General features: G+C 40.4%; 3 protein-coding genes across 3 annotated transcripts in view; 1 reads left to right on the top strand and 2 right to left on the bottom strand.

Moving 5' to 3' along the window:
* nid2 (nidogen 2) overlaps positions 1-20,961 on the top strand; it is a 53,714-nt gene extending 32,753 nt beyond the window's left edge. The window contains exons 16-34 of the mRNA XM_011484430.3: positions 1,202-1,330; positions 2,471-2,596; positions 4,773-4,906; positions 6,205-6,310; positions 7,457-7,590; positions 7,672-7,777; positions 7,898-8,031; positions 8,120-8,225; positions 10,082-10,215; positions 10,290-10,398; positions 11,807-11,936; positions 12,008-12,108; positions 12,693-12,865; positions 13,655-13,784; positions 13,869-14,040; positions 15,993-16,150; positions 17,333-17,456; positions 17,537-17,649; positions 20,552-20,961. Of these exons, the coding sequence (XP_011482732.1) occupies positions 1,202-1,330; positions 2,471-2,596; positions 4,773-4,906; positions 6,205-6,310; positions 7,457-7,590; positions 7,672-7,777; positions 7,898-8,031; positions 8,120-8,225; positions 10,082-10,215; positions 10,290-10,398; positions 11,807-11,936; positions 12,008-12,108; positions 12,693-12,865; positions 13,655-13,784; positions 13,869-14,040; positions 15,993-16,150; positions 17,333-17,456; positions 17,537-17,649; positions 20,552-20,562 (2,330 nt within the window). The 3' untranslated portion in view covers positions 20,563-20,961. The remainder of the gene's footprint in view (positions 1-1,201; positions 1,331-2,470; positions 2,597-4,772; positions 4,907-6,204; positions 6,311-7,456; positions 7,591-7,671; positions 7,778-7,897; positions 8,032-8,119; positions 8,226-10,081; positions 10,216-10,289; positions 10,399-11,806; positions 11,937-12,007; positions 12,109-12,692; positions 12,866-13,654; positions 13,785-13,868; positions 14,041-15,992; positions 16,151-17,332; positions 17,457-17,536; positions 17,650-20,551) is intronic.
* Positions 20,962-21,031: 70 nt separating this feature from the next.
* rtraf (RNA transcription, translation and transport factor) lies at positions 21,032-24,622 on the bottom strand. The gene is made up of 8 exons (XM_004066562.3): positions 24,450-24,622; positions 23,883-24,007; positions 23,712-23,811; positions 22,303-22,380; positions 22,133-22,221; positions 21,952-22,020; positions 21,523-21,571; positions 21,032-21,442 (listed from the first exon to the last, which is right to left on the bottom strand). Exons 1-8 carry the CDS (start codon positions 24,508-24,510, stop codon positions 21,288-21,290), a joined length of 726 nt encoding a protein of 241 aa, XP_004066610.1. The 5' UTR covers positions 24,511-24,622; the 3' UTR covers positions 21,032-21,287.
* Positions 24,623-24,699: 77 nt separating this feature from the next.
* sap18 (Sin3A associated protein 18) lies at positions 24,700-26,296 on the bottom strand. Its single transcript, XM_004066565.4, has 4 exons — positions 26,103-26,296; positions 25,275-25,384; positions 25,053-25,175; positions 24,700-24,983 (listed from the first exon to the last, which is right to left on the bottom strand). The coding sequence occupies exons 1-4, from the start codon at positions 26,172-26,174 to the stop codon at positions 24,827-24,829; spliced, it is 462 nt and encodes a 153-aa protein (XP_004066613.1). The 5' UTR covers positions 26,175-26,296; the 3' UTR covers positions 24,700-24,826.
* Positions 26,297-27,065: the final 769 nt, after the last annotated feature.

Genomic DNA, 27,065 nt, shown 5'->3' with positions numbered 1-27,065 from the left:
TCAGTACTATAGAATAAAACCAAAGGTCTGCTCGCGATTTGCAAGTGGAACACATTCAGGAGACATGACACGAAGGAGTTTGATTGATAACAGTCTACAGCCAATCAGGACGCAGAAGACAATGAACTGTTTAAAAAAATCGATAAAACAACAATTTCACAAACAGGTGAACCGCAGGACTAACTTAAACACAGAACTCACTCCTATTATCTGGAGTTTGATTTTCACGGGAGAAGCTGGAATTGTTGCAATAATGGAAGAGATTTGAATCAGCAAAGATCATCATGATTCCCACTGGGTTGCACCTTTCTAATATTTATTTTTCCTTTTTTTATTTTATTCTTTTTTGCAGTCGACAGACAGACAGACAGAAAATAGAAAATGATTCATCACATTTACCTTAAAAAGCTTCACATGTAAAAATAAGTAAAAAACAAATTCGTTTTTGTACCACCTTACCAAAAACACACACCAGAATATCAACAACACATACATTTCATAACAACAAATCATACAAATCGTTAGCTTTTGTAAGTAGTCCATATATCTTAGTTTTAAAATCTTTTTGAAATGATATTTGTCACTAATAAGCCTTATCCTCCCATGAAGTTGATTCCAAGCAACAGAATATCTAAATAGCACTGTTCTTCTCATACAATTGGATCTTGATAGAGGAACAATCGAATCACCAGAATGATCTGGGGAATTGCAGAAAGTTGCCACTAACTAACACAGTGTTTGACTGAAACTGTTGAAAAAGCTTTAGGGATTTTGTTGGTATTCCTCAACATCTGTCCATCTGTTGAGCCAGGATCATGTTTGGACCTCGTAAATGGAGCCAGCGGTACTCCTTACTCCTCCTGTCGTCTCTCCTTTTCTCATCTTTGTTAACTCCCAAGTTAAAAGCATCTTCAAGGTCTTTAAGCAGCTAGCTGCTCTATCATTAGCAGCTCTTTCTTTCCTGCTGACAGCAGCAGGAAAGCCTCAGGCTCAGCCTCAGTTCCCATGGATAGGGCTCAAAAACTTTTTTTTCACACATCTTCTGATCTCTCTTGGCCCCGTATGTCTCACAATGCTTGTATCTGCAGCAGTAATGGGCCTAATTACAGCCTGTGAGGCTGTTTGCATTCAGACGAAGGTTTACGCACTCCTGACTTCATAACAAGACCGTCTAATTGTCCCTCCCTTTTGTTTGATGCAGACATAGATGAATGCGCTGAGGGTGTGAGCTCGTGCGGCGAGCATTCGGAGTGTCTGAACCTTCCTGGTAGCCATCGCTGCCTTTGCAGCAGAGGCTTTGAGTTCGCCTACGACGGGCGGACCTGTGTCGGTGAGTCCTGAGACGGTTTATTCTGCCCTGTGTGAGTTTGAACTGGAAACCATGTTTGACCAAATGTTATATTATGGCTAAAAAATATATATATAGGTCAATATAAAAAAATCTGACATCCTCCATGGAGGGAAAAATGATGGACAAATTAAGTAAATAGGTACCTTTAATAATAAAATAATATTTTTTGCACTCTTGACTACAAAAAAATGTATTTTAAAGACCCAAGCTGTTGATTTTCTAATCTATTTTAAAAGCATTCCTAGTTGTGTTTCATTTATGATTATGTTCAAATACTTGTGCCATTTTCTAGGACATAGTTTCTGCAAAGTGGCATGAATTCTGTAGAAATTGGCCTCTGAGTTGTGTTGGCGCAGAGCAACCCCGATCCCCCTTCCCATCAGCCATAAACGGGAGCTCTCAGTGCCAAGACTGTGATTAGAGCTCTCTGTTTAGCTCACAGCTCCTCAGACCCCCAACCTAACATCACAACAACACTGGCAAGCAATATAGGAGCCTCCAAAAGCTCCAAAGGTTTGGAGCCAGACGCCATCTTAAATGAGGACAATAAAGGATCCACGATGATGTGCATAGATCGATGTGTCTACAAGTGGACGCATTAGAATGGAGCAAAGAAGTGAGCTCGCCCAGATTATTTTTTACGTCACAAATCCAGCATTTGTTCATACTTCCTGATTCTCAACAATTTCAATAAAGAAACAGTCAAAAATGCTGTTTTAATCTCAGTTTTCTTTATATATGTCTTCCATCCTCAAAAACACCATTTTCATCAGAGTTGGGGTCGTTCAGTAAACCAAACTAACAGATTGGTCTTTTTAAAAGGCAAGGAACGCCTAGCTGATGTAATCTGTGCTTTGGAGCCTGCAGTACTTCCAATATATTTGGAGAAAATCCACGTTTTTCCGAAGTTTGGCAGAAAACGGTCACAGCAGCTGCGGCGGCAGCTCGAACAAGCGACTAGCTAGAGGATGAAGGAAAAAAAAAACAGTTGGTTTGGAGGCTCCTATGCTTGAAAACATATGTGTTACTGTTTCTACTATGAGGTTGAACTTCTGAACTATATTTCCCCGTTAACACCAATATTTAGTAGTTATTTGGCCTTTGTTTGTTTGACTCCAGATATCGATGAGTGCAGCTCTTCTCCGTGTCACATCAATGCCAGATGCATCAACGAGCTGGGATCCTTCCAGTGTCTGTGTCAGCCTGGATTTACTGGAGATGGCTTCTTCTGCTCCCAACAGGAAGGTTAGAATTCTTTCTGTAGGGTCTCTGCAGAGGATTTATAGATAAACTATCAAATTAGCCAGCAGATGGTTATTTGTTGTTGTTTTTTTCTAAACGATGCCTTAAAACACATTTATCCCATCAGAATAACATCTATTGTCAAATAAATGTCAATTAAATGCAGAGAGCATGATGACATTCTGGCCTTTACCACCACTCAAATTGTGTTTCTACTTCACTGTCAAACCAAGTAATCGAGAACTTGGTTCTACAGAAACTGACAAAGCACATTTTAAAAAGCACATTAAAAAATCCCCACAACAGATGAGAAACAGTCACTTGAGCAGGAACAGATTAAAATCCCATTTTGAGTTCTTGTGTGACTCTGCAGAACCAGAGAAGAGTCCAAGGACTCAACCCAGAGTCATAAAACAAACTTGTAAAGAACAGATAGTTCCAATAAAGAATCAAGATGAAAAAACAACCAATAATCAAACACTGAACTTCTAGTACTTCTAAAATACTGAAGTAAAAGTTTGATTAAAACTAAATAAAAAGGAACATTTGCTTGTTTAAAGTCTTTTTTAGCAACAATTAGGTGTTCTCTATTGTTTGTTTTGGGAGGGAAAAAAGTAATTAGTATAGAGTCTAATGTATCTAAATACGGCTTTTATCACTCATCTACTCAGGTAAAAGTACAAGTTTGGAGCTGTTAAAAAACTAAAACACTAATCTAGCACAAATTACTTGTTAGTACCCACCTCCACTCTTAGCTCGTGAAAAGATAGGCAGAGATTATGGAGCAAAGGCAAAGAAAAACTTGGGATAAACCCAAAAACCCGTCTCATATTTGACAAAAAAAAAACATCTGGATTATTCTTCTGTAATCCCTTTGGTTTGGTTTGGTTTGGTATGGTATGGTATGGTATGGTATGCCCCATCGCATTAGCGGAATAACTAACATTATCATGTCGTACCAACAGTAAAGCATGTTAGCGGTAGTATAATGGTCCGCTTTGTAGATTCGGGATTGAGATTATTCCTGTAATTAATTAAATTAAGACTTCTCTAGTAAATCTCTCATGTGTTTTAACTCTCGATCTTAGAGTGTTTGGTCTGCAGGAGGAGCACGACAGGAAGTGTGACTTTTCAAAGTAAAAGATTCTGAGTAGCAATTGTATCACGGACTGACAGAAAAGTCCTCTGCATTGCTGCCATGTATATCAGTTATAGGCTTCAGGAAGGTTTAAAAATGATTTTTTTTTCATGATGTAATGTATAAAACTGTCTTTTTTTCTGGATTGTCTTTGTGTAAACAAAATAAGACAAATCAAAATAGTCCTAAACATAAACGGTTTTCACTTAAAATAGGCAAAAACAATATGAATTCAGGAAAAACCTAAAAAAGAACTTGTGATTAGAACAAATATGGGCTAATTTAATACATAGAAGTTAAGGGTATAATTTAAATTATTAGGTAAAATAGATTATCTTGGGTAGAAATATGATAAATACACCAAGTAAGATGTTAATTTTATCTATTTAGTTTCAATTTAAGCATCAGTTGTGCCCCATAAAGGCTCCACTTACTAAAAGTTTGAGTCTCTTCTTGTTATTTCTCTCTGTCCTTTTGGTTTTTCCTCTTTTTTTAGACAACTTAACATGAACTATGGAACTTTTAATTTAGTATTCACGACTATTTTCCCACATTTTAGACTAATGAAATAGGGCTGGACAAAAACGACTCAACACTCTAAAGCCATGTTGATCAGGAATCTAAATTTGGTTCCAGCCAACTTATAATTGGATTGAAGTCCATCTGATTATTTGTTTTAAACACATTTGAATGATTTAGGGACAACAAAAATCTTTTATTAGGTGCTGTTACTTTAAAAACTAGGATAAAAATATTGTTTTGCTGTAAAACTATTTTAAAAATCCATCCATGACCTATGTGAATTTATTGCATTTTGATTTGTTAGTCTTGTCAAAATAAAACTCTCCGTCCTTTCCTTTACATCCAATTGGCACATTGCAAAAAAAACAATTCCCGCCTCTTTCAGTGGGAAAAGTTGTAATTAAAGATCCACATGACTGGTTGGTGGTTAATTGTGTTTATTAATTGGCTGATTCATGCATTAAAAAGGAACAGAAAAAGAACTGCGTTTTTGTTAAATCTGGATTATTTCCCCCCCAGATCTTCCAGCGCGTCCTAAAACGCGATGTGAACATCACAGAGAGAGCGTGCAGAGGACCACAGAGGAGGGAGCCCCTTTACTTGGAGTCTATGTACCACAATGTGATGAAAGTGGGAAGTATTTACCTCAGCAGGTATGACCGCTTTTATTTACATGGTTTTATGTCATATTCTATTGCTGATCGTGACTTGAATCAATATACTGTGTATACCTATTTATATGTCTTATTATTAAATGGAAGAATATGAAAATGATATTTGTATACCTTTATTTAGAACAGGACATCAGAATAAACGAAATATAACTGATAAAAACGCAAAGAATTAAAAGAAAAAAAACAGTATTTGTCACTTTAAAACAATGTCACACTCAAAAAGTTTTTTCTGTTAACTCCCTGGTTAATTTCCACAATAAACAAAACGTTTAAATGTTTTTTCGTAGAGTTTTAGCAAATAATCCTGAATATATTCAAATTTAGCTGACTACGGTTACAGAAGGTAATAAATAAAGACACAGCAGCGCCCCATTAAAAATGACTAACAACTAAAAAAAAGCCACAGTCCTCTTAATAAAAACTGATTTCCAGCTTAGATTAGCTTTAGTGGAAAAAACTCCCAGATGAACACTTTGCAGACGTGTTCCGGCACGGCGTCTCCACCACGCTTGCAGATAAGACGTCACCTAACTGATCACAAGATTTTTATAATTTCCCATATATTATACTTATTTATTCAAATTGTGACTATATTAAAACGTCATTTATTCCTAAATACTTTATGTAAACTGAACATCAGTCTTGTTTTTTTCCCATCATATAAAACACTGGATAGCTTTATTTTGAAAAATTAGAACCTTTACCGGCACTTTACTTTGAAAATGCATTTACTTCCAGTGACAGTAGCATGTTTAATTTGTTTAGTTTATGTGCTTTATGTACGTCATTTGTATTTATATACTATGCTCTATTACATTTATAAAGATCACGAATCAGTACATAAATAAGCTGTTCCGTTTTTACTCGATGAAGATGAGGGGTCAGCCAATTCCTGAAGGGATTTCGTACCATCAAATTTACATTTGAAACCTAATTCGTGACCAGGGAAGGAATGCATTCTGGATAGACTTTCTGACCCCAAACTGTTTCCAAACTTGGTTCCCCCCCCCCCCCCCCCCCCGAAAAAAGACTTTCTCCCCCGAAACAGAAGTTTTAACTGAGACTCAATGACTTCATCCTTGGGCCGAATAAACACATAATAGACAACAGTTACCGGTACCTAAAACAAAACTTAAAACTGTGAGCAAAAAAAAGAAATCCGGACAAAGATGTGAAGAATAGACAAAAAAAAGAGAGTAATGCCCCTCACCCGCTTCCCTTTATTTTGTCTTTATGACAAATAAAAAAACTAAATGAGAGTTTTCCTTCTGCCTCAGTGCCATGACTCTACTGGATACTGTTGGTGTGTGGACAGTACCGGACAGGAAAGAACCGGAACCAGGACGCCACCTGGTTCAGCGCTTGTAGACTGCAGCAGAACAGGTGAGACCCATGACTTTGGCATCTTCAAGCTGACAGCAGTGGGGTCTTTGCCTTCACCCCCAGCCACTTCCTCCAGCTCCCCTGGGGGGATTCCAAGGTGTTGAGAGACATAGTCTCTCCATCGTGTTCTTGGTCTTCCCTGAGATCTCCAACCAGTGAGACATGCTCCCCTCCCCAGGGAGGCAGCCAGACCCGATGTTCTAGTCCCTCCATGAGTTGCCATTTAAACATGGTGGAGGGTTTTGAGAGCTTGAGTGATCCCAAGAGCTCAACTGCGGGACTAACACCCCTGGCGGGGTCTCCCATGGCAGACAGGCCCTCGGTGATGAGCCCGACAAACAGCAGTTCAGAACCCCTGTTTGAAAGCAAAAAGGCAAGACCCAGTTATTTCCCGTGGAATGCTGTTACCCTGACCCCATTTTGGAACCAAGTGTTGGCCGGGGCCCTTCCCATGGGCTTCAGGTTGGGTCCAGCCTAAATGTAGGACCCCTCTCCCGTGGACCTATCACCTGCAGGAGAGCTCAAATGAGGCTGGTGTAATGAGGTTTGGGTTGCCTCGACAACCAAACTCCTGGTCTTGGGATTTGGTTCATGGGAGATCTGATGACAATAGATAAGAGCGATTTTATACAAGCACAGTCTGATGGAGTCCAAGAGCCTGGAAAAGTCCCGATACACGTGGTCGAACCAAACCGTTTCGGTTCCCTTCTGTACCGTTTCGGTACGTTTTTTTCTTTTTTTTCCCCGCATATACATTGTAACGACCTTTGTCACTCATAGTGGGAAACGAGAGCCGAGCTGCTAATTAACTAGCTGCGTTGACCCGCCTCATACTCCACACGCCCTCAAACGGTCTCGGAGAGAGAGTAGACAGAGAAATAGATTGCTCCATCTCCTTTTTAGCATTAAGGGAGATGGACAGCATGTTTGTTTCGGGCTTTCTAAAGGTAGTGTTAATCAAGAAGCTGTGCTATTTACTCACAAATTGACCCATCACTGAGGACCAGTTTTAATTAGTATTTGTCCCATGGTGATGGAAGCACGACTGTTTGAGCCACTAATTTAGAATTTCTTGAAGTTACTGAGGGAATTCAAATGAAAAATTGTATTATGCTGATCCCATTTTAACCTCTTTTGTTTCCTCAGATGAACAACCGCATTATAAGACTCGATGCGAACGCCACAGAGAACATGTGTTGGCCTCTGAGCGAGAGGACCGCCCCTCAGTCGGCGCCTATGTACCACAGTGTGACCAAAACGGGGAGTATGTACCTCAGCAGGTTAGCATCTCAGAAGAAGTTTCAGTGGAACAGATTCTCATGTGCGTGCTTTGATTAAAGTGGGCATTGCTCTTCTGTTAGTGCCATACTTCTACTGGATACTGCTGGTGTGTGGACGGGATGGGACAAGAACGAAGCGGAACCAGGTCCGCGCCTGGTTCACCGTCTATGGACTGCAGCAAACCAGGTGCAGCCTCTGTCTTAAGTTTGCATCAAAGTCACAAAAGCACAGACATGTTGCAAAGACTCAGTCCACGCCTTTACATTCACCATCCAAAATCCGTAACTTTAAGCCCCTCCCCCTCAGATGAAGCCCTCCAGCCGAAGACTCCCTGCGAGCGGCTCAGAGAAAGTGTGCTGGCCAGCAGTGCAGGTGGAAGGCCCTTAGCTGGAGCGTACGCACCGCAGTGTGATGAAGATGGACACTATGTACCACGTCAGGTTAGCATCTGTTAAGCACGTGTCACGTTTCCACGTGGGTCTGTGCTGCAGTCCTAATGCCCACGTTCCTTTGACGTGTCTGCTTCAGTGTCACGGCTCCAGTGGATACTGCTGGTGTGTGGACAGTAGTGGACAGGAGAGACCAGGAACCAGGACCTCACCTGGTGCACCGTCTGTAGATTGCAGCAGAGCAGGTGAGGAAATGGACTTAAATAACTGGAATTTTATTAGCTTAACCTGTTTTTGCATAAACACTCGTTTAAACCTTGTTTATCTGTACTTAAGAAAAAATTGAATATGTGAAAAAACAAACGTTCAACATGTTTGTTTGTGTTCCCAGAATTGTATATACTACTAATGTAAAAAAGTAGGGAGAAAAAGCAACTACAGTACAACAAAAAATAATCATAATATTAATGATAATGGATTTGATTTTTCATTTGGCATACATTTTTTATTTAAAGTTGAACATTTTAATACCATTTATTAATAAAGTTCTAACCATTACTAACTTTGATTAATAAAGTTGTAACTTTGATCACTTTGATGAATAAAGTTATTCGTTAATAGACTTTGATTAATAAAATTGTAACTTTATTAACTGTGATCATTAAGCTTGCGACAGTATTGACTTTGATTATTGAAGTTGTAATATTATTACATTGAATTCACAACGTTGTCAGTTAATTGCATTTAAGTAATAAAGTTTAAAAAAAAATTACTTTGATCAATAAAGTGGCAACTTTAATAACTTTGATGAATAAATGTATATGTTTATACATTATAATTAATAAAGTCGCAACTTTATGAACTTTGATCAATTAAGTTGTAACAGTATTGACTTTGTTTATTGAATACGTAATTTAATTAACTTTTATTAATAAAGTTGTAACTTTATTGACTTTAGTTAATAAAGTTCCAACGTTTTTCCCTTCGATGTATAAAATTACACCTTTAATAACTTTGATTTACAAAGTTATTTGTTTTTACACTTTGATCAAAAAAGGTGTAACTTTATAAACCTTTACCAGGTAAATTGCAACTTTATGAACCAAAGAGTTGCTTTTTACTTACTTTTGCAAAAATGTCCTTGGAATTGACCGTGTCTGTAAAAAATAATGGACAAAAGGTTTGGACAGGTCTTCCTGTCTCACCATCTTCACATGATATGACATCACGATGCTACAGTTTTGATGGTTTGTAACAAAATATGTCGGGAAAAGTGGGCATAGAGTTTTTTTTTTTTTTTTTTTTAAGAAGTAACAATAATTTGATGATGACATGTCAATCAAAAGACTTCACGAATTAAAAAAAAAAAACACCACAAGCTGTGATTGGTAATCCTGTCATTCCAGCCAGAAGGATGAAAGTATTCCAAAATATTTTAGTCCCATTAGTAAAAGATGGACTAGCTTGTAGGTATTTGGGTATTTGGTGAACTGCATGTGGCTCCAATGCGAAACACACCACTTTAACTGACTGTTGGGGTCAGTTTAGATGCAGCGTAGAAGTTTTATCTTTGATTTGTCATCAGTTTATATCATAAACATTTGGAACTATTCACGCAGATAAAGCAGTTAAACCAGCGTTGGTCCTGAGACACATGTTTAGATAAGACTGCTTTCCAGTTGAAGTTAAATTTGTACCTTTTAGATGGTGTTGGTGTAGTGGTCAGCACTGTCACCTCACAGAAAAATGTCCTGGTTCGAATCCCAACTGCACCCTTACTTATGCAAGCGTTCTAACTCCAAGGATATTATTTGGCTAAGCGATGACAGTGATTGTCCCTTAGGAGGGAAAGTTTGTGTGTCGGAGCCCTGCGATGGACGGGTGAGCCGTGCTCCTGACAGTAGGATGCTCCAGCATCCCTGTGATCTCATATGGGACTAAGTGGTTGCAGAGGACCCGATGGTATCAGTTTCTGGTTAGCAGGAATATTTGCCAGTAAGGAGGAGCGCATTGCTGTGGATTTCCCCCCTCGTTTTCAGATTCATAACTTGATGCTAACTTTAACATTTTTGCTTGAATGTTGCGTCCTCGTTTTGTGCAGAAGAACCTGAAGCCCCTAAAACCGAATGTGAGCTGCTCAGAGAGCGCGCCATGGCTTCAAGTCCAGAAGCAGTCCCTGCAGCAGGACGGTTTGTCCCCCAGTGCGACGCAGAAGGCCGGTATCTGTCCCAACAGGTAGGGCAGGGTTTCAGACTTGTGAGTTCTGTAACTGTGGAGTTGCGGTTCACGGTCTTCTCAAACGGTTTCAGTGCCACGGTTCTACCGGACACTGCTGGTGCGTTGACAGCAGGGGACAGGAGCGGCCGGGAACCAGGACTCCACCTGGAGTCGCACAAGTAGACTGTTATCAAAGACCAGGTGAGGCGGTGGCCAAGTCAAGGGGTTTTCAACCAATTTAAAAGAAACTTTAAAGTTAGATTTTTTTTAAGATTTTCTAAAACTTAAATGTTTTCATTATCTGTGACCTTCTGCTGTGTGGTACCAGAACCTCTTGCTACTATTCTGAAGCGAAAGGTTCAGGTAGAAAGGTCCAACCGCTCTTTAAGTGAGTGTCAGGGCCTTATTCAAGACGAACCCTTTTGATCATTTAAAAAAAGCGAAAATTTCTAAGAATCACGCATCTAGAAATTCTAGATTTCTAGATGCGTGATTCTGTAAGTTAAGAGGATCCATGCAGGAACCAAACCAGGAGATGACGAGTGTCTTCAGGAGAATAAAAGGGTAGAACCTGACTTCCCGAATAATGTAGAGACCAACCTGTATGCTAAGAAGTCAAGCTAAACCAATAATCCCAAAACATCTTGCAAACAGGTAAGTCTAGGATTTAACCTTAATCTTTAATTGTTTTTTTGTCTTAAATGTAGATCAAAGGGAAAAGGGAAGCTTTGATTGGCTTTTGATTTTTTTCCACGATCAAAAACATCAAAGCAGTTGTGTCAGATTAACCTGGAAGAGCTAAAAGGTTCAGGCTACACCCTTGTCTTTTCACCGGCTTGAACAGAGGCTTCTCCAAAAACTCACTCTGCTCCGTAAATCACCTTTACAGCCTCGCTAACCGCTGAAGCGGTCACGCTGTGGTAAAATGAGCCGTCTCTAAGTCCTGCACACATGTGGTTTCCCTGTTTACCTCAGAAACGTGCAAATGTTGGAATAAGATAACCCACCTTCCTTTGTGTTCATGGTTGTGTTTTGTTGGGACACTGTTTTCTAACACAACACCCTCCGAGTGACTGGTCCAACTCGTGATAAGCAGCGACGCGTTTTGCTAGGAGTCAACGGGTTTTTAGAGAATCCACGTCTGAAACCAGCACATCTGATCTCGTTAAAATGTTTGATGGATCCAGCTGTTGCTATAATAATAATAATTATTATTATTATTTAACTTGTTTCACCATTTTTTTCTCGTATTCCCTCTTTGTTCCCACGCCTCCGTCTCTGCGTTGTTAAATCCGACTCCGGAAATGACCGAGGACAGACCGATGTCAACACGAGCGGAGACCTAAAGTGGTTTCAGGTTCAGTTTTTAAGCCCCTCAGTGAAGTGGAAGGATTTCAAGATGGTAAACAGTCTTGACTGAAGTACGAAGCCTGCGCACCTCTTTAAACATTCACACGCCATAAACGCCGCTCACCACCTGTCGCTGCACCACAGGCTGAGCCAACCACAAAAACAACTTTGCCCGTCAGAAATACGGATAAATGTGGACGGAAGGTGAGCGTTTGTAGATGATCAAAAGATATAAAAGGGGATTTTGTGTTTGCTGTAGAGCCAGAGCCTCCATACACTCGCCCTGAAAGCGTGTGTGAACGATGGAGGGCCAGTTTGATGGAGCACTACGGCGGCAAACCCCAGCCGCAGCAGTATTTACCTCAGTGCCGGTCGGACGGAGAGTTCAGGTACGCCCCCGCACCTGCATCCTCGTTCTCAAACTCAACAGGTAAATGAGAAAAGGATTTTTGTGCCACAGTCCGGTTCAGTGCTACGGGGAAACCACGTACTGCTGGTGTGTGGACCAGGACGGACGGGAGATTGATGGGACTCGATCTCATGATGCGGTCAAGCCTGCATGTGAGAGAAATATCTCTATTTATTACATCAAATTAAATTCATTTGACTTTTTTATGTTTCTTATGACATTTTTTTTTCCTTTTTTGACATTTAAACATCACAATTTGAAATAAATATAATTCAGAGTTAGGATTTTGTAGTCAGATTTCACCCAAGTGACAATTTAAATTTGGTCACATTTTACATGTCAAAATTTTAATAGTAAAGTACGAATTCAATGTCTAAATTCTGACATTTGCTTCAAATTAGCTCAATATAAGAATTCAGGAATTAAAATTAATTCACAATGTTTAAAGTAATTTAAAAAAACAGAAAAAAGAATTTTAAATTTTGCATATTTTTTTAAATTACCGGTATGTAAAATCTGATCTTCCCCCGAATTACATTTAGAGTTTTTATAAAACACTAGAAATCTGAGAAAAGAAAGATACATTTTACCCTGATTGTACATTTTTAAGTCAAAAATTAAAAAGAAAAGAAACACAAATTACTTTATTTTATTATTTTAAATCTCATATTTTTGGTATTTTCTCTCCCAGCAACCAAATAAAAATCTTTGTCTTACCTATTTATTTACTTCCTAGGTCTCTCATCAGTGGCCCCACCCACAGTTCTTCCATTGCCCCGCCCAGATGTGACTCCTCCTACAAATGCTGATGTGACGTTGCTTTACGCTCAGGGACAGAAAATTGACGCCCTTCCTCTGAACGGGACCAAGCTTCATGCGAACGGCTCCAAGACGCTGTTGACTCTACATGTGAGAGCGGAAAAAAACAGGCAGAGAGCTGCGTTCATTCGTAAACAATAGCAGCGTTTCTAGAACAGAGCTAGTTTACTTTCACATGGGGAAAACGAACACTTAATCAATGAACACTGACTGTATGAGCCCAGCACAAACACAAATAAGGAAGTAAAAAAGACTAAAATGAGGAAAGGTCCGGTCGTGTGACTTGAAGATCCCCTCCAATCACCTGTTGATCTATTTTAAAGCATTCCCAATGGTCTTTGGACTATGCCGTTCTTAGCGAAAAACAAGAGAAATTCATCTTTGAGTTGGCGTGGAGTAAGCCTGCCTTCATTTCCCATAATCCCTTTGTGTGCACTTTCTCCACCATACGCTCTTTTTCAAACTTTTTTCATTTTCGTCCGCCCCTGATTCACAACGGTTTGAGTTTTAGAGATTTAAGTCATTTTCATCTTAATTTTTTTTTACATGTCCTATTCATGCATTATTAGAAAAAGGAAAAAAGAACATCATAAAAGCACAGAAAACACAATTTTCATTGTAACGGGTCCTTAACTACGAATTTCTTATGAAAAGAAATGTAAATAACAATAAATGATTTTAATGCAACGATTAAACAACCCGTTAAAAAGAGGCTTAGTTTTATGTCTTTACCATTACCACAAATTTACAGGTGAATATTTTTGCTTTCAGCTAAGGAGTTTTACAACCTTTTGAGTTCTTAATCACAAAAATAACATCTCAATTGGGTCAAAGTGAACGTGGATCTAACCGTAAATCGTAACGTTTTTTTATGTCCAGGGTTCTATTGTTGTCGGCATCGCCTACGACTGCAGAGAAAATCAAGTTTATTGGACAGACTTGTCTGCAAGAACAATAAACAGAGCCTCATTGGTCTCTGGATCAGAGCCTGAGATCCTCATCAGCTCAAGTAAGAGATCCCATCTACTTCCTTTGTTTGTGCCGTAAATCATGGATCCGACGTTTCTTATGTGGCCTCGTTGCTTTTTTGGAGATCTCGAGAGTCCGGAGGGTTTGGCCGTGGACGTCCAGCGTAGGTTGATGTTTTGGGTCGACTCATCGCCCGATAACATCGAAGTTGCCAACTTGGACGGCAGCGAGAGGCGGACCCTGTTTGACACGGATTTGGTCAACCCTAGAGCCATAATAGTGGTTTCATCCAAAGGGTAAAACCGTTTTCCAATCCTTTTAATCGTGAGTTTATGCAGCAAAAGATTGTCCATCAAATGTTATTTGTCTAGTGTGCTTCATACCAGTGTAGTGAGATTATGCTAAGTGGCTCTAGGGCCACTTTGGCTGTAACTTGAGAGACTATTCACATTAATGTAGAGTGACGCCGCAAAGTTAAGCTGATGAAAAACATTTTTTTCATCTTCATATATTGGTAAAGTAGAAATTTCAAGGGCCTATATCATGCTAAATCAACATTTTGAGCTTTTAAGTGTACTTTCCTCTAAAAAATGATTTCTAAGCACCATTCTACTAAATTGTGACATCACAAAGTGAAGAACCGCCCCTTACAGGAAGAGCCTGGTGCCAGCTCCGCCCCCAGACTAACACACACACACACACACACACTCACACACTTTCCAGCGATCGACAAAAGTTTGCCAAGGCCGACTCTAACTTGATATCATGCAACGGGCGACACCCAAAAGGAGAGAAAGGCGTTGCCTTGGAGAATGAGTCTTCTTACTACCGGGTTAGAAAATGAGCTGCAAAAATACAGATATATACGGATATTACATTAAAAAATGTTTAGTGTAACAAAGGTAATATATTATCATAGATATGGATATAGTTTGCTTTGAAAGGCTTAAGAATAGCATGGTATAGGCCCTTTAACTTAAGCAATTTCAAAAACTATTTGCGTAGAAAAGTTCCAGTCAGATGTGAAACAGCCCGTTAGCATTCTTTAGTTAGCGTGAGAACATTTAACCTTTTCTGTGTTGAAACAGTTTGCTTGATGTTCTCGATAAACACCATTTTGTTTGCTGTCCACGTGTCATTTTGACGTTTTCTCAGTGTTTTCTAACAATTTCTTTGATTCATATGCTGAATTTTAGGAATTCTATGAATTTTAAACGTGTGTTTAAAGACAGGGTTTTTGCATCAGACACAACTTTACCTAGACACCATCATTAACCTCTTTTGGGGGGGGGAAATGTACAAAAATTGTTAAGTGTCAGTTTCCAAAAGACTGGAACGCTTCTGTCTGGAAACAAAACATCCTGGAGGTGCTCCGCTGAGACGGCATGAGTCATGTAGCAGTTTTGGTGTCACAGGAAAACACGTGGTTTTCAGGCCACCATTAAGACTGACAAATCATACAAAAGCCTATGAGTCAACACGGTCTGTACTGAACCCACCAAAACAGTACAGCCCATTTTTTCCCTTCATAGAAGGGATTTTATGTACAACCTTACTACGACTATTCATCTGTGACACACACGATGAAAGCAGCTGTTGGTCCTCTCTGCTGGAGAAGCATCTGCTTTTCATCATCGCAACCCACAGCAGTCGTGCAGACAGGTGTTTGTTAATACGGCTGATTTGGATCCAGCATTAGAAACGGCGGCGATAACCTCCATCATAAAACCTCTGATGTGTGTTTCGTTGTGTTGCTGTGGACGTTCTGAGTTTATCCTCCTGACTCCAGGCCAAGTTGCATGTGTGTTTCCAGGTGGCCAGGGAGATTTCTGACCGCGCTCACAAGCTCTAATTTTCAAGCTGAGCAGGTTTTTTTTTAGCAGTTTGAACAATAACCCCTTGTGCTATCCTTGTGGGGTCCAGATGACCCCACCCTTACATTGACATGTTCTCCCTACCATGACAAAGGTGGATAAAGGTGAAGATCACAAATCATTGAAGAAAAAAGGTTCAGAACACTTTCTAGTGGGTCTAGATGACCCAATTCCCAACGGAGGCACGTTAACGTTGGCAGCACAGGGGACAAGGAGAAGTTAGTTTCCAGATCTTCATTATCGAGGATCTTAAGAAGGTGTTGCAGACATTTTGGCCCTGACCTCCCTCACCAGAAATGGAGTCCACATGTCAACGCTAGCTTTCAGAATCACTGGATAAAGGAGCTTTGAGTGTTCGATGATCCTCCCTGCAGGACTCTGTACTGGACAGACTGGAACCGAGAGGCTCCTAAGATCGAGTGCTCGACGGTGAACGGCCAGAACCGCAGAGTGGTGGTGTCTGATGGCGTCGGCCTACCCAACGCGCTCGCCTACGACCACGCGACTGATCAGGTGTGCTGGGCCGATGCAGGTAAACCTAGCGCCTAGCCCTATAATATTAATAGCGTTACATGTTCAATATGTCATTTTTAATTCTATTCTGTATCCAGGATGTAGGAAGAAACTTGTTTGTAGTGTTATTTTTTACTGCTGCGACTTTTAGAATGCAAAGATTGTATCTTCTTTTAGAATGGAAGCCTTTGGAGTAACTGTTATTTGAACTCTTTCACACAGAAAATGGCAACACCTACATAACACACGCTCTTTGACACACCGCAACTTTTAACCATTTCTACTGCGGGGGTGCTCATTACGTCGACATTGGGTAGATGTAATGTTACAAGGATGCTGCTCAAATTATGGATTTATGATTATATTTAGAAAATACCAGTTGTAGTGACCTTTTTTTATTTGGTGTTTATTAATTATTTATATGTCACATCCTTAAAAAAAGGTCGGAGGCGGAAATTCTAACTTTTTAGCTTCCACTTTGACAGCTATGGGTTGAAGGAAAGTCTATATCTAATACATGAAATCCAGTGTACAAATAAAATTTAAAGCAGCTGCAGATGTTTTACAGAAGATAAAACTTTACCCTCAGAAGTTAAGAGAAACTAAAAACGAGTTTTCGTTTGTATCTGGAACTAACGGTGTTTTTTTTTTTTGAAAATGCAAGTTGGTGATGTGCGTACAATATCGTGAAGATCGCTCAAACAAAAATGTTGTTTTCTCTAAACGTCTAAAAAAAAATTCTTAAACTCTCAGAAAATGCCAGTAGGGTTTGTTTGGCCATCCCATAATAGTTCCTTGGGATATCCCCGACACCTGTATTTTGGTTTCGTTACTGTATTGTAACTTATTTTTAAAAAAAAATTTCAGCCCATTCATTTTTTTTATGGCATCTCTCGCTGTGATGTCATCGTTTAGGCGCGCGCGGTATTTGTATTTTGTGTTTTACTACACATTGCTCATCTCTTTTTGGGCTTATTCCTGTCCTTTGAGAGGTTTTTTAACCTTTTTGAGTTTTTGTTTGTTGTTGTGAAAACAACATGGTCCTTGCAGTCAGTGACTGCTGCTGCTGCGGGCCAAAAATTAAAAATAGGACGCCAACTTTTGCTTCATACCGATCCATGAAAATATTGTTTGACATTAAACTGGTCCGCGACCTTAAAAAGGTTGGAGACCACTGATCTAGTGTTTCTTCTTCTTCCAGGTACGAAGCGTTTAGAGTGCGTATCTCCAAACGGCTCCGGCAGGAGAGTGATCCACCGCAACCTGAACTACCCGTTCAGCATGGTCTACTACAGAGACCACTTCTACTACACAGACTGGAGGAGGTACCAGCCCTTCCTGTCTTCACACATTCATCAGCCGACCCCAAAGCCTCCCTCAAAATGTTCGTTTCGTCTCCTCACAGGGATGGCGTGATTGCAGTGAACAGAGACAGCAACAAGTTGACGGAGGAGTATCTACCTGACCAGCGCTCGCACCTGTACGGCATTGCTGTAGCAACCAACCACTGTCTACAAGGTAACGTTCGAGGGTCTCACAGAGATGAAGAAAAGTCGCAGTTTTCCTGTTGTGTGGTCAACACTCACAGCAGAGAGATTCAAAGTCCCAACCGATGAAACATGATGAAAGACAAAGAAGACATTTCAGTTTTGATCAGTTTAACTTCCTCGAAATTGTTAATTTAGGTTGCTTCCCTAGATTTATTGGATTATTTACGTCTTTTTCTTCATTATTGATATCAATCCACGTCTTACAGGGTTTGCTGAGAGTGTTCAACCCAATTCTGTTCTTACTGGGACCAGTTGGGTTAGAAATAGGGTTGTGCCGATGGACGATATCATCGTGATGGGTGACTGACATCCCGATGGAGAGACACCATCGTGATGCCACGCCCCCGCCACGTTGCGAGTCGACACCATAAGCCGCGGTTACATGTACAAAATATCTTGATGGGATCAATGGTCGGATTAGAATCCAACCGTGTACATGGGCCCAGAAAAATGTTTTCAGAATATAAAAACGTTCACTAAGGTCACACTTTCCGTCGGAATAAATCATTCGCACATGCGCAGTAGGGTTTGAAAACCGGAAGGGGAGAAAATTCCGCCGAGCGGCTTTTTTTTCCAAACTTTATTGAATGTAACAATTCAATACAAAACGATGTTAAACAGCGCAGAGCGGCTATATACATTGACATGTCAGCTCGGTAATATACGAAACGATCTTCTAAACGTGCTTTTAATAATGTTACGGTTATTATGAAACACCTGTTCGCTTATCATTTGAATTTTAATCCGTGTGGTCAGTGCTTTTTCTGGACGGAGCCGGAAAGAAGCCAGGATTAGCAGTATGCTAACACGGGCTAACAACATTAGCTTTGGGTGGCGCTGCACGTAAACATGTGGGAATAACATCAGCCTTTATTTAGTCGGGACACAACTGGAAACACAAATCCACGTCATTGTTTGACTATTTTCTAAGGACTGAGCGGCATTTCTGCTTTGAAGCTCAAACCCCTGTGTGTCTGCTGACGATCCGAGCTGTGCTCAGACACACTTTTAGACCCGGTTCTGAGTTCGGTAGCTCGTAGCCTCGTACCCCTAGAGGTGCGGGACGGATCGCAGTCTTAAATCTTCCACACACACCGCTCATGTAACAAAGTACCCCCCCTCCCTTCCCATCGAACACAAAGCTGGAAGTCTGCGCTCCGCCAGTCCACTTCACTAGTTAAGTGCAGGAGTGGACTACTTCTTTTCTATTTTGTTTGTTACTTTTTTTGTTAAAGTCACTTCCCTCAGTTTATACTGGATCATTGCGGATTAGTCATTAGTTGGGAAATAAAATAAAAAAAGTAAAATAAGGAATAGCAGTTGTATAAGAACGAAAAATTTAAAAATAGCCCCCCCCCCCCGACGATGTCATCGTCCATCCCGATGGTTGACAGCAAACATCATCAACGGCCAATTTAGGGGACATCGCCCAAACCTAGTTAGAAATATGCGTTAAACTGCAATTGGGCGGGACAAAGTTCTCGTCTGTGTTGGGTCCACCCACCTCCCATGAAACTACTGCTAGATATATTAATGCACTAATAGAGCCCAAAAACAAAAAATCACACTAGTGACCGGACTGTAAAGGCTTTTTTTTGGTATAAAAAAAGACTATTTAACATGGGAGTCAATAGGAAATTGCTCGCTCCTGGCTCCGGTGGACAGTAAAGGAACTGCAACATTATGAGATTGAAATCCAATCCACCTTTATTAACAAAGCCCTTTACAACAAACAGGAACAGAAGAAATTATTAAAATATAGAATAATATTTAAATTTAATTTAAATTAAAGCTAAAAACCTAAAGATGAATGAATACGAGACAACACAAAATGTGTAAATAAAGCAATGTACAATCCCAAATGAACACTTTAAAGCCGGAAATGTCGCCGGAACCAATGGAATTATGTTTATTGTGTAAACGAAAGTCAACACAGGTCTTAATTCAATCTGGGGGCGTGGCGGAATCCAGTCTAGCTTTGTTGATAAAGCACTGTACAACAAACAAGAAAAAGACCTTAAAATAATGAAAAATAAGACGATATATTAACCCTTGCACTATCTTAGATGACCCCACCCTTGCATTGACGTGTTCTCCTTACCATGACAAAGGTGGATAAAGGTGGAAAGATTTCATGTAATCCATGGACACCAGTGAAGATCACAAATCATTGAAGAAAAAAGGTTCAGAGCACTGTTTAGTGGGTCTAGATGACCCATCCCCAATGTTAACCCTTGTGCTATCCTAGGCACTTTAACATTGGGAGTTTCCACGTTTATCCACCTTTGTCATGGTAGGGAGAACACGTCAATGTAAGGGTGGGGTCATCTAAGATAGCACAAGGGTTAAAGTAAAATGTGTATCAATTTTAGTTTTTATCAGATTTGTTCCTCCGTCTAAATGATTTCAGTGATCCCGCAAGTCCAAAAAACATGCAGCCTTTTTTGCTCCAGCTGTCCAACAGAAAATAGATTTTTTTTTTTTTCAGAATCTAGTGATTTGCTCCACCGTCGCCATAGCAACCTGCACCCATAGGTGTGCTTTGGCCCCTGTAGTCAGTGATTACACAGCTGTGCGGGACCCTCCGCTTGTGATCAGTGCAGCGCAGACCAAAGAGCAGTGATTACACAGCTGTCTGCACCCCTCTACCTGTGTTTTTGCTTCATCCCGTTTGATGTGCGCAGTCCCCCCCCCCCTAAAGCACACCTTTCAAATCCTTCCCTTTAAGTCGTCTAAACGCGCCGTAATCCCCAAAGCGACGCCCTGGAGGTCGTCGTGGCAGAAAGCGACACCCACATCTGGAAGAGGTGGCGGCGGCAGCGGACCTTGAGCGTCCTCCTAAAGACGGTCCTGTGTGTCCCGCTTCACAGGGAGCCACTAACCACCAGCCTGCAGCTACGGGGAGGGCGGGGCTATCGGCGCTTCAGTGGTGGAGGGGGCAAAACCCCCGGACAGAAGGCGGGAGACGGACGGAAGGACTTCCTGCGGTCCAGGAGAGCCGCTCCCCTCCAGTCCCTCTGAAGATATAACCCACAGTTCTGTACATTTGTTTTATACCTCATTCCTAAAGTTTTTACTGTATTTTTTTATATTTTGTATCGATTAAAAGCCACAATCGCCTAAAGATTGTAAACTCTGAGGCCAAACGTCACCGTGTCCACTGCCTGAACTCACCTCTGCACTAACTCCACCCCCTTTTTTTTTTTTATTGGTTCCAATTTCAATATCCCTTTTCTGCTGATGAGATATTTATAACAATAAAATGTGATTTGATACTTGACGGCGCCTTGGGAGCTTGTTGATTCGGTAGAAGAAAAGAAAAAAAGAGCTACAGGAGCCTGTGAGGAACATTTGCTTTATAACCGTTTATTTCATCTTTTCTGCAGAAAACAAAAAACACAAACAGGTGTGAGAGGAAGACGCAACAGCAGGAGGGGGACGGGTTTAAACCCCAGTCTGGGCAGAGATCACTGCCATTAAAACCAGTTTTTCATAATCGGAACTTCTGCTTCATCTCATCATAACCAAAAAAAAACAAAACCAAAGTCCGTCCTCCTTTATGGCAACAAAAACTGGTTTATCCTTTTCCTGTTTCCTCGCCGCCCCTCATCTGCCGACCTTCCCCAGCCGGTGGTCTGTCTTGGGGTCGGCGATGATGGCCTGCACGGCCACGATGGCCTCGTTGATCTTGGTCTGCAGCTCCCGCAGCTCCTCGATGTGCAGCAGGCGCAGGATCTGCGCCGCCTCGTTCAGAGTGGCGTCTGCAATGCGACCAGACGTTTTTATTTTTATGCCCCTCTGACTTCAGGAGACGCCTCCAAAAATGATCAAGAGATCTCACCTCCAGTGTCGAAACCCAGGATGTGCTTTTCTAAGGAGACCGGAATGCCCTGGGGGGGAGGAGAACAAGATGTAGAAATGCCTCTGGAATGTTCACACTGGACTAGCAGGGAGGGGCTACTCCTCCTTCTTCTTTCCCATTTCTACCGTTTACTAGCAAACCTGCAGTTGGAAAAGTCTTGGTGCAAAATGTTCAAGCTGTAAAAAATCGTATGAATCCACGATCAATTTTCAAAAAGTTGACACTCCCAAATCCGAGTCCCTGACAGGTCAAAGTTCAACTGGTTTAACTTTTAACGCACTTTAGTTAACTAACACGGTAGCCCCTAAACGTGCATCTACGACATAGACTTTTCACTGCAAGTGGTAGCTTGAAGGCGCGTTGCCGAGGGCGACGTAAACATAGCTGAACACTAAGGCCACCATTTACCTCCTTGCTCTGGTTGGCTTTGGTGATCGCCTCTGGAGACAATCGCTCCTGGATCAGAATGCGAATGGCCTGAGAATGGGAAAACAACACAAACAAAAAAAAGGCAAAAACTTGAGATAAATTAAGGATAAATCATTTCAAACTTGACTCAAATGGGGAATGAACCCTCTCTTCATTCCACCTTAAGCATGACCAGGTAATCGTCGTGTCGCTGGATCTTCAGGATGTTGGCCAGAGCCGTAACTCCTGCCTTGAAATCCGGAGAATTACCTGGAAAAAGAATGTGACAAAATGTAAAAAAAATATAACATAAAAAGTTTTCCAGTAGCAGAAGTGAAAACAGAGACTTACTGTCGAGGTTGAGGAGCGGATCCACCGCTTTGTCGCTGTTCCCGGACGCCAGCGGCTGACAGTTCCTGTACTTTTCAACTGATAAAATAAATCAACAACAAAAACGGTGATCCAACTTCTGCCCCCTGACGACCACAGAAAGTGGTGAATTATTTCAAAATGTAGCCAAGATTTTCACCTTGTGAGCCTGCAGTAACTGCAGACTACAAGACATGTCTAGAGTGATCTCAGTTTGGTGTTTTTTGTCTTATTTGACAGCAAAAACAGGGGGAAAATGAAAAAAAACATAAATTATTTGCAAATTATGTGCTTTATTGTTGCCCACAAACAGTTCTTCCTTCCGCAATTCCTCATTCTTGCAGAAGCTGACATGTTTGGGGCAGCAGCTCCACCTAGTGTCAAAACTAAGATATTTAATACAGGAGTTTTGTCTGGTGAAATAAAAAAGCTCTTTAAACAGAAATATACAATAATATGAAGTTAATGTAGTACCCAAGGTTGCCACTGGGGGACTGGTTCCAGAAACAAATTGATCCCTTTTCACTTCTAGTGTCTGCTAATATTTATGGCTAATATTTACTCATTTTATTGATGCATTTCTCTATAGACCTCATTTGATTGTTTTTTAAAAGTATTTGCAATCAAAACGGGGTGTTTACCCTGTAATTTCTCAACCCTTAAAGGGCCTTACTGAGCGCGCTCCAACAACTACCAACGTCCAACGTTCAGAATAATTCATTTTGTGGGCGAATTTGATGCTGCAGAGCTGAAAAGTTGGCAACAAAGTATCCCAGAAGAAAACCAAAAACACACACACACAGGGGTGATGCTAAATACTCCCCCACAGAGCTATAGTGTGTAACTTGGAAAAACATATACAAAACTTCACATTAGTTTCTTTTTACAACTGTTTAAAAAAACAAAATAAAACAAAAACGCTAAAAATAATCTAAAAGGGTTTAGAGAGACACAAAAATATGTGTCATTGCACTTGTTCAAAAACAATGATTGATGTTTCAGTATAAAGCTACCGCAAATCTTGTGGTCAACAGTCCAAGCAATATTTCCTCCTTTTATTTTGAAAAGGTGAGGGAATTAAGTCATTAGCAACTTACTATTTTATGGTAAATGTTCAGAATTAAATTTTTTCCGGGTTTTGCGTGATGCAGCTTCTTTTGTATTTTGTTTGTATAAAGAAGAGCAAAGAAAAAAGGGGTAGAGGGGATGATTTTAGGGTAACAGCAGTATCTCCCCTTCTTTGTTTTGAAAATAATTACTGGCTTAATCGCCCCTATTTTGGAGGGACTTCTGAATCAGACTAGTTGAATTTCCTTTTACTATCTCCATCTAGTGGTCATTGTTGAGTACTGCACCCCCCCACAAATGCTCCTGCCACTGCTGAATCTCACCGTTATCTCCATACTCGTATCGCACAGCCAGGCCAAGTAACCAGTCCACAGCTTCTTTCCTCTCCTCTGCGCCAAACGGACAGTTCAGGTCCTGCAGATACTGCACACACACACACAGTCAGAACCCCGAAGGTTCGGGTGGGGGGACGCTGCAGCACAGCAGACACTCACTTTCTGAAAGGCGTTGGACCAGTCCGAGCTGGGGATGTTCCTCAAGTTACCTCGGTCCTCTATCTTGTAGTGTCGGATCTTCTGGTCTTCCAGCCACACGATGCAGTTCCTGAACTGAGTCTCATCTGCAGATCATGTAGAAGCACTGCAGTCATCTGGTCAAAGTTCAACCTGGTTTACTTTGAAATGCGCATTAAGTACTAGTAGCTATGGGTTTTGGGTGTAGTTGGACACAGAGCCTGAAAACAATTGTATAAACTAGCATAGTGATGCACGAACGCAAACGTTTTAGAAAAACTAGCAAGCAGCTAAAAAAAAAGTTATAATTTCTTCAATTAAGTAGATCAAATCATGAAGCTGTCTACGCCGAATTAATTATGGTACAGTAAACTTTCTAAACTATAAATAGAACGACATTTGAATCTTTCTTGTTGCTATTTTGAACACATAACTTATAAAGTTGCTATTTTTAGAAGGGTAGTTTTAGTTCGGCTCCACAATAATGACAACGTCAGCTGGAAACGGGTGAATTTCTCCCCCCTTCGCCGTATTTAAACGTTTTCTTACCCGAACAATCGAATCCGTCGGGGTCGTGATAATCCAGAGCAGTGAGTTTTCTACGAAACATTTCACCTTGGAGATTTTCTGATAGAGAAAACGTGTTTTCACGCCGCAGCAAAGCTAACTACGCTAGTTTGCTGCTAGCTGACTGTTTGAGAATCTACGCATGCGCGACCGGAGACTGCAATCTGTAGGCCTACCTTTCAAAATAAAGTGACGAACTATTTTAGTGACCAAGAAAGAAAAAACAAAAGGGTGAATTTTTGAAATGAAAAGTCTTTATTGAACACAAGTTTTTTTTTATTAGAAAATGACACAAAACTACTGAAGACACAAATGAAATAGAGTTGTCAATCAAAGCACATATTTAGGTGAGCATGGGTTCAGAAAGGACGCATTCGTGGGCCAAGAGGCGGGGCTCTGTTGGGAGGCGTGATGGCGATATCCAGGTAATCCCCAATCTGGAACCGCTGAGACTGCAAGGTCATGGAGTCATCTGGACCCTTTCTGCCAGATATCGTACTGCCGATCTCTTTGAACCTACAGAACAAAACAGGTTCAATCAAAGCAAAAAACCAATTCACAGCTGTTTACGACAATTATACGTACTTGTACATTTTCCCTCTGAGATCAGGGAAGACTATAGCGAAGCTAAAGTGGGTCCCCTTTTTTCTGGCCTCTGGATAAACCTCCTTCACTAAACTGGTGAGTTCTTTCAGAGTGGCATCCATCCTGGCCAAAAAAAAAAAAAAAATGAAAGAAATAGACTCACTTTAGATTTCATTTGGACTCTTGGGTTAAAGTACCAGGAAGTCGGAACCAGTTACGTACCACGTGTAAATCTGCAGTTCACTTGAGGGAACATTTCCTCGAGCGAATTCGTCTACTCTGTGGTGGCGGCCGCTGTTGGTGGTAAAAACTCGCAGCAGAAGAGGGCAGGTCTGCAAAAAAGAATACAGGCATTACATTTAAACAGTAACTGAAATACTGGGTCCAAAGACCTTTTTTAAATGCTTTTATTTTGCAAGTGAAACGGAAGTGTACTGTGTGCCAGCTGCTGAATTCTATTAGACTGCCTGCCCCTCGCGCTATATTGATACATTTAAAACCACTGCATGTGATAAATGTATTGTACTGCATTTTTAAGTAAATAATTTACAATTATTTTACAATCCAAGTGGTTCCAGTTCAATGTCGTAGTATCGACTTTAGTCTCAGCGAGGGAGGGTGGGGAAGGGGGGGTTGAGGTTCTAGAACCCACTGATCCAAAGTTCGGGAAACCCGATTAAACAGGTTCGACCAAAAAGCACATGAATAAAGCCTCCCTTCAGAACATAAGCCCACGCGACCCAAATGTAGGGGGACACGAGGGACCAGGACCCTGGTAATCTCACATGATGTAGCCATCAGCTAGCAGGCTAACCCTAGCACGCGTATGTCACCAAAACGGTTGATTTCTTTTAACCATTAAATCACTTATTGGGTTAATTTAAATAGACTTTTATAAACTACCTTTAGCAGCAAAATTCAGCCACAAAAATAGTAATTTTTGCTGCTTTCGGCGTTGGACGTTATTGTGTTTAATACCCTTTAGCATGTTGTTAGCCTAGCAAACCAGGCTGCTAGCTACATCCGTGGCTAACGAGCCGCTGTTTTTACCTTCTCCCGGTCAATGGGTTTCTCTGGCTCCTTTTTAATTTCTTCTTGAGTGATTCTGGATTCTAAAGCCATTTACGTTTCTCGGTGGTGTTGTTTTAAAAGAAAAAAAGAAAAGAAAAATCCAGACAGACTCTTCCGACTTCTTGTTTGTAGAGTCAAGGCTGCAGCAACGAAGAAGCAACGAATTACTAGAGTTTCCGTTTCCGGTGTTTTTATTTATTTATTTTTAACAAAGTAAAATATATAATTTTTATTTTTAAGTTTCATCTATTTTGTTCAACTTTTAACTGAGGTAAAATATCAATTTTTGTCTGGTAGTTACTTTTGTGCTTTTTGTTTTCTCTGAGTATTTTTTCAACTTTAAATAACAATACTACTTTTCAATTATGTATATATATATATATATATATATATATATATATATATATATATATATATATATATATATATATATATATATATATATATATATATATATATATATTTGAACAGATTGACTAAAAAACTAAATATAATAATACTCTACCATAATATATACATAAGATAATCAATATTGACAAATATAAATAAACCATTCCTGAGTTACAAATTTCAAAATAAGATGTGCATTGCTCTTTCAAAATAAAAAGTTGGTTTTAATTTCTATAGAAGTCGGCTTAACCCTTGTGCTATCTTAGATGACCCCACCCTTACTTTGACGTGTTCTCCCTACCATGACAAAGGTGGATAAAGGTGAAGAAGATTTCATGTAATCCATGGACACCAGTGAAGATCACAAATCATTGAAGAAAAAAGGTTCAGAGCACTGTCTAGTGGGTCTAGATGACCCAACTCCCAATGTTAAAGTGCCTAGGATAGCACAAGGTTTAAGAGCACCTTTTACCGCTTTGTGATTCTTTTTTAAACTTTTCTGTGACAGTTCCCAAAGTGCCAAATAGTTGTTGTTTTTTTTCACGACCTTCT

This window comes from Oryzias latipes, chromosome 2 (assembly GCF_002234675.1).
Source record: "Oryzias latipes chromosome 2, ASM223467v1".
Lineage (NCBI taxonomy): Eukaryota > Metazoa > Chordata > Actinopteri > Beloniformes > Adrianichthyidae > Oryzias > Oryzias latipes.
The sequence above is the reverse complement of the archived record's forward strand: the minus strand, read 5'-3'. Positions and strand labels throughout refer to the sequence as shown.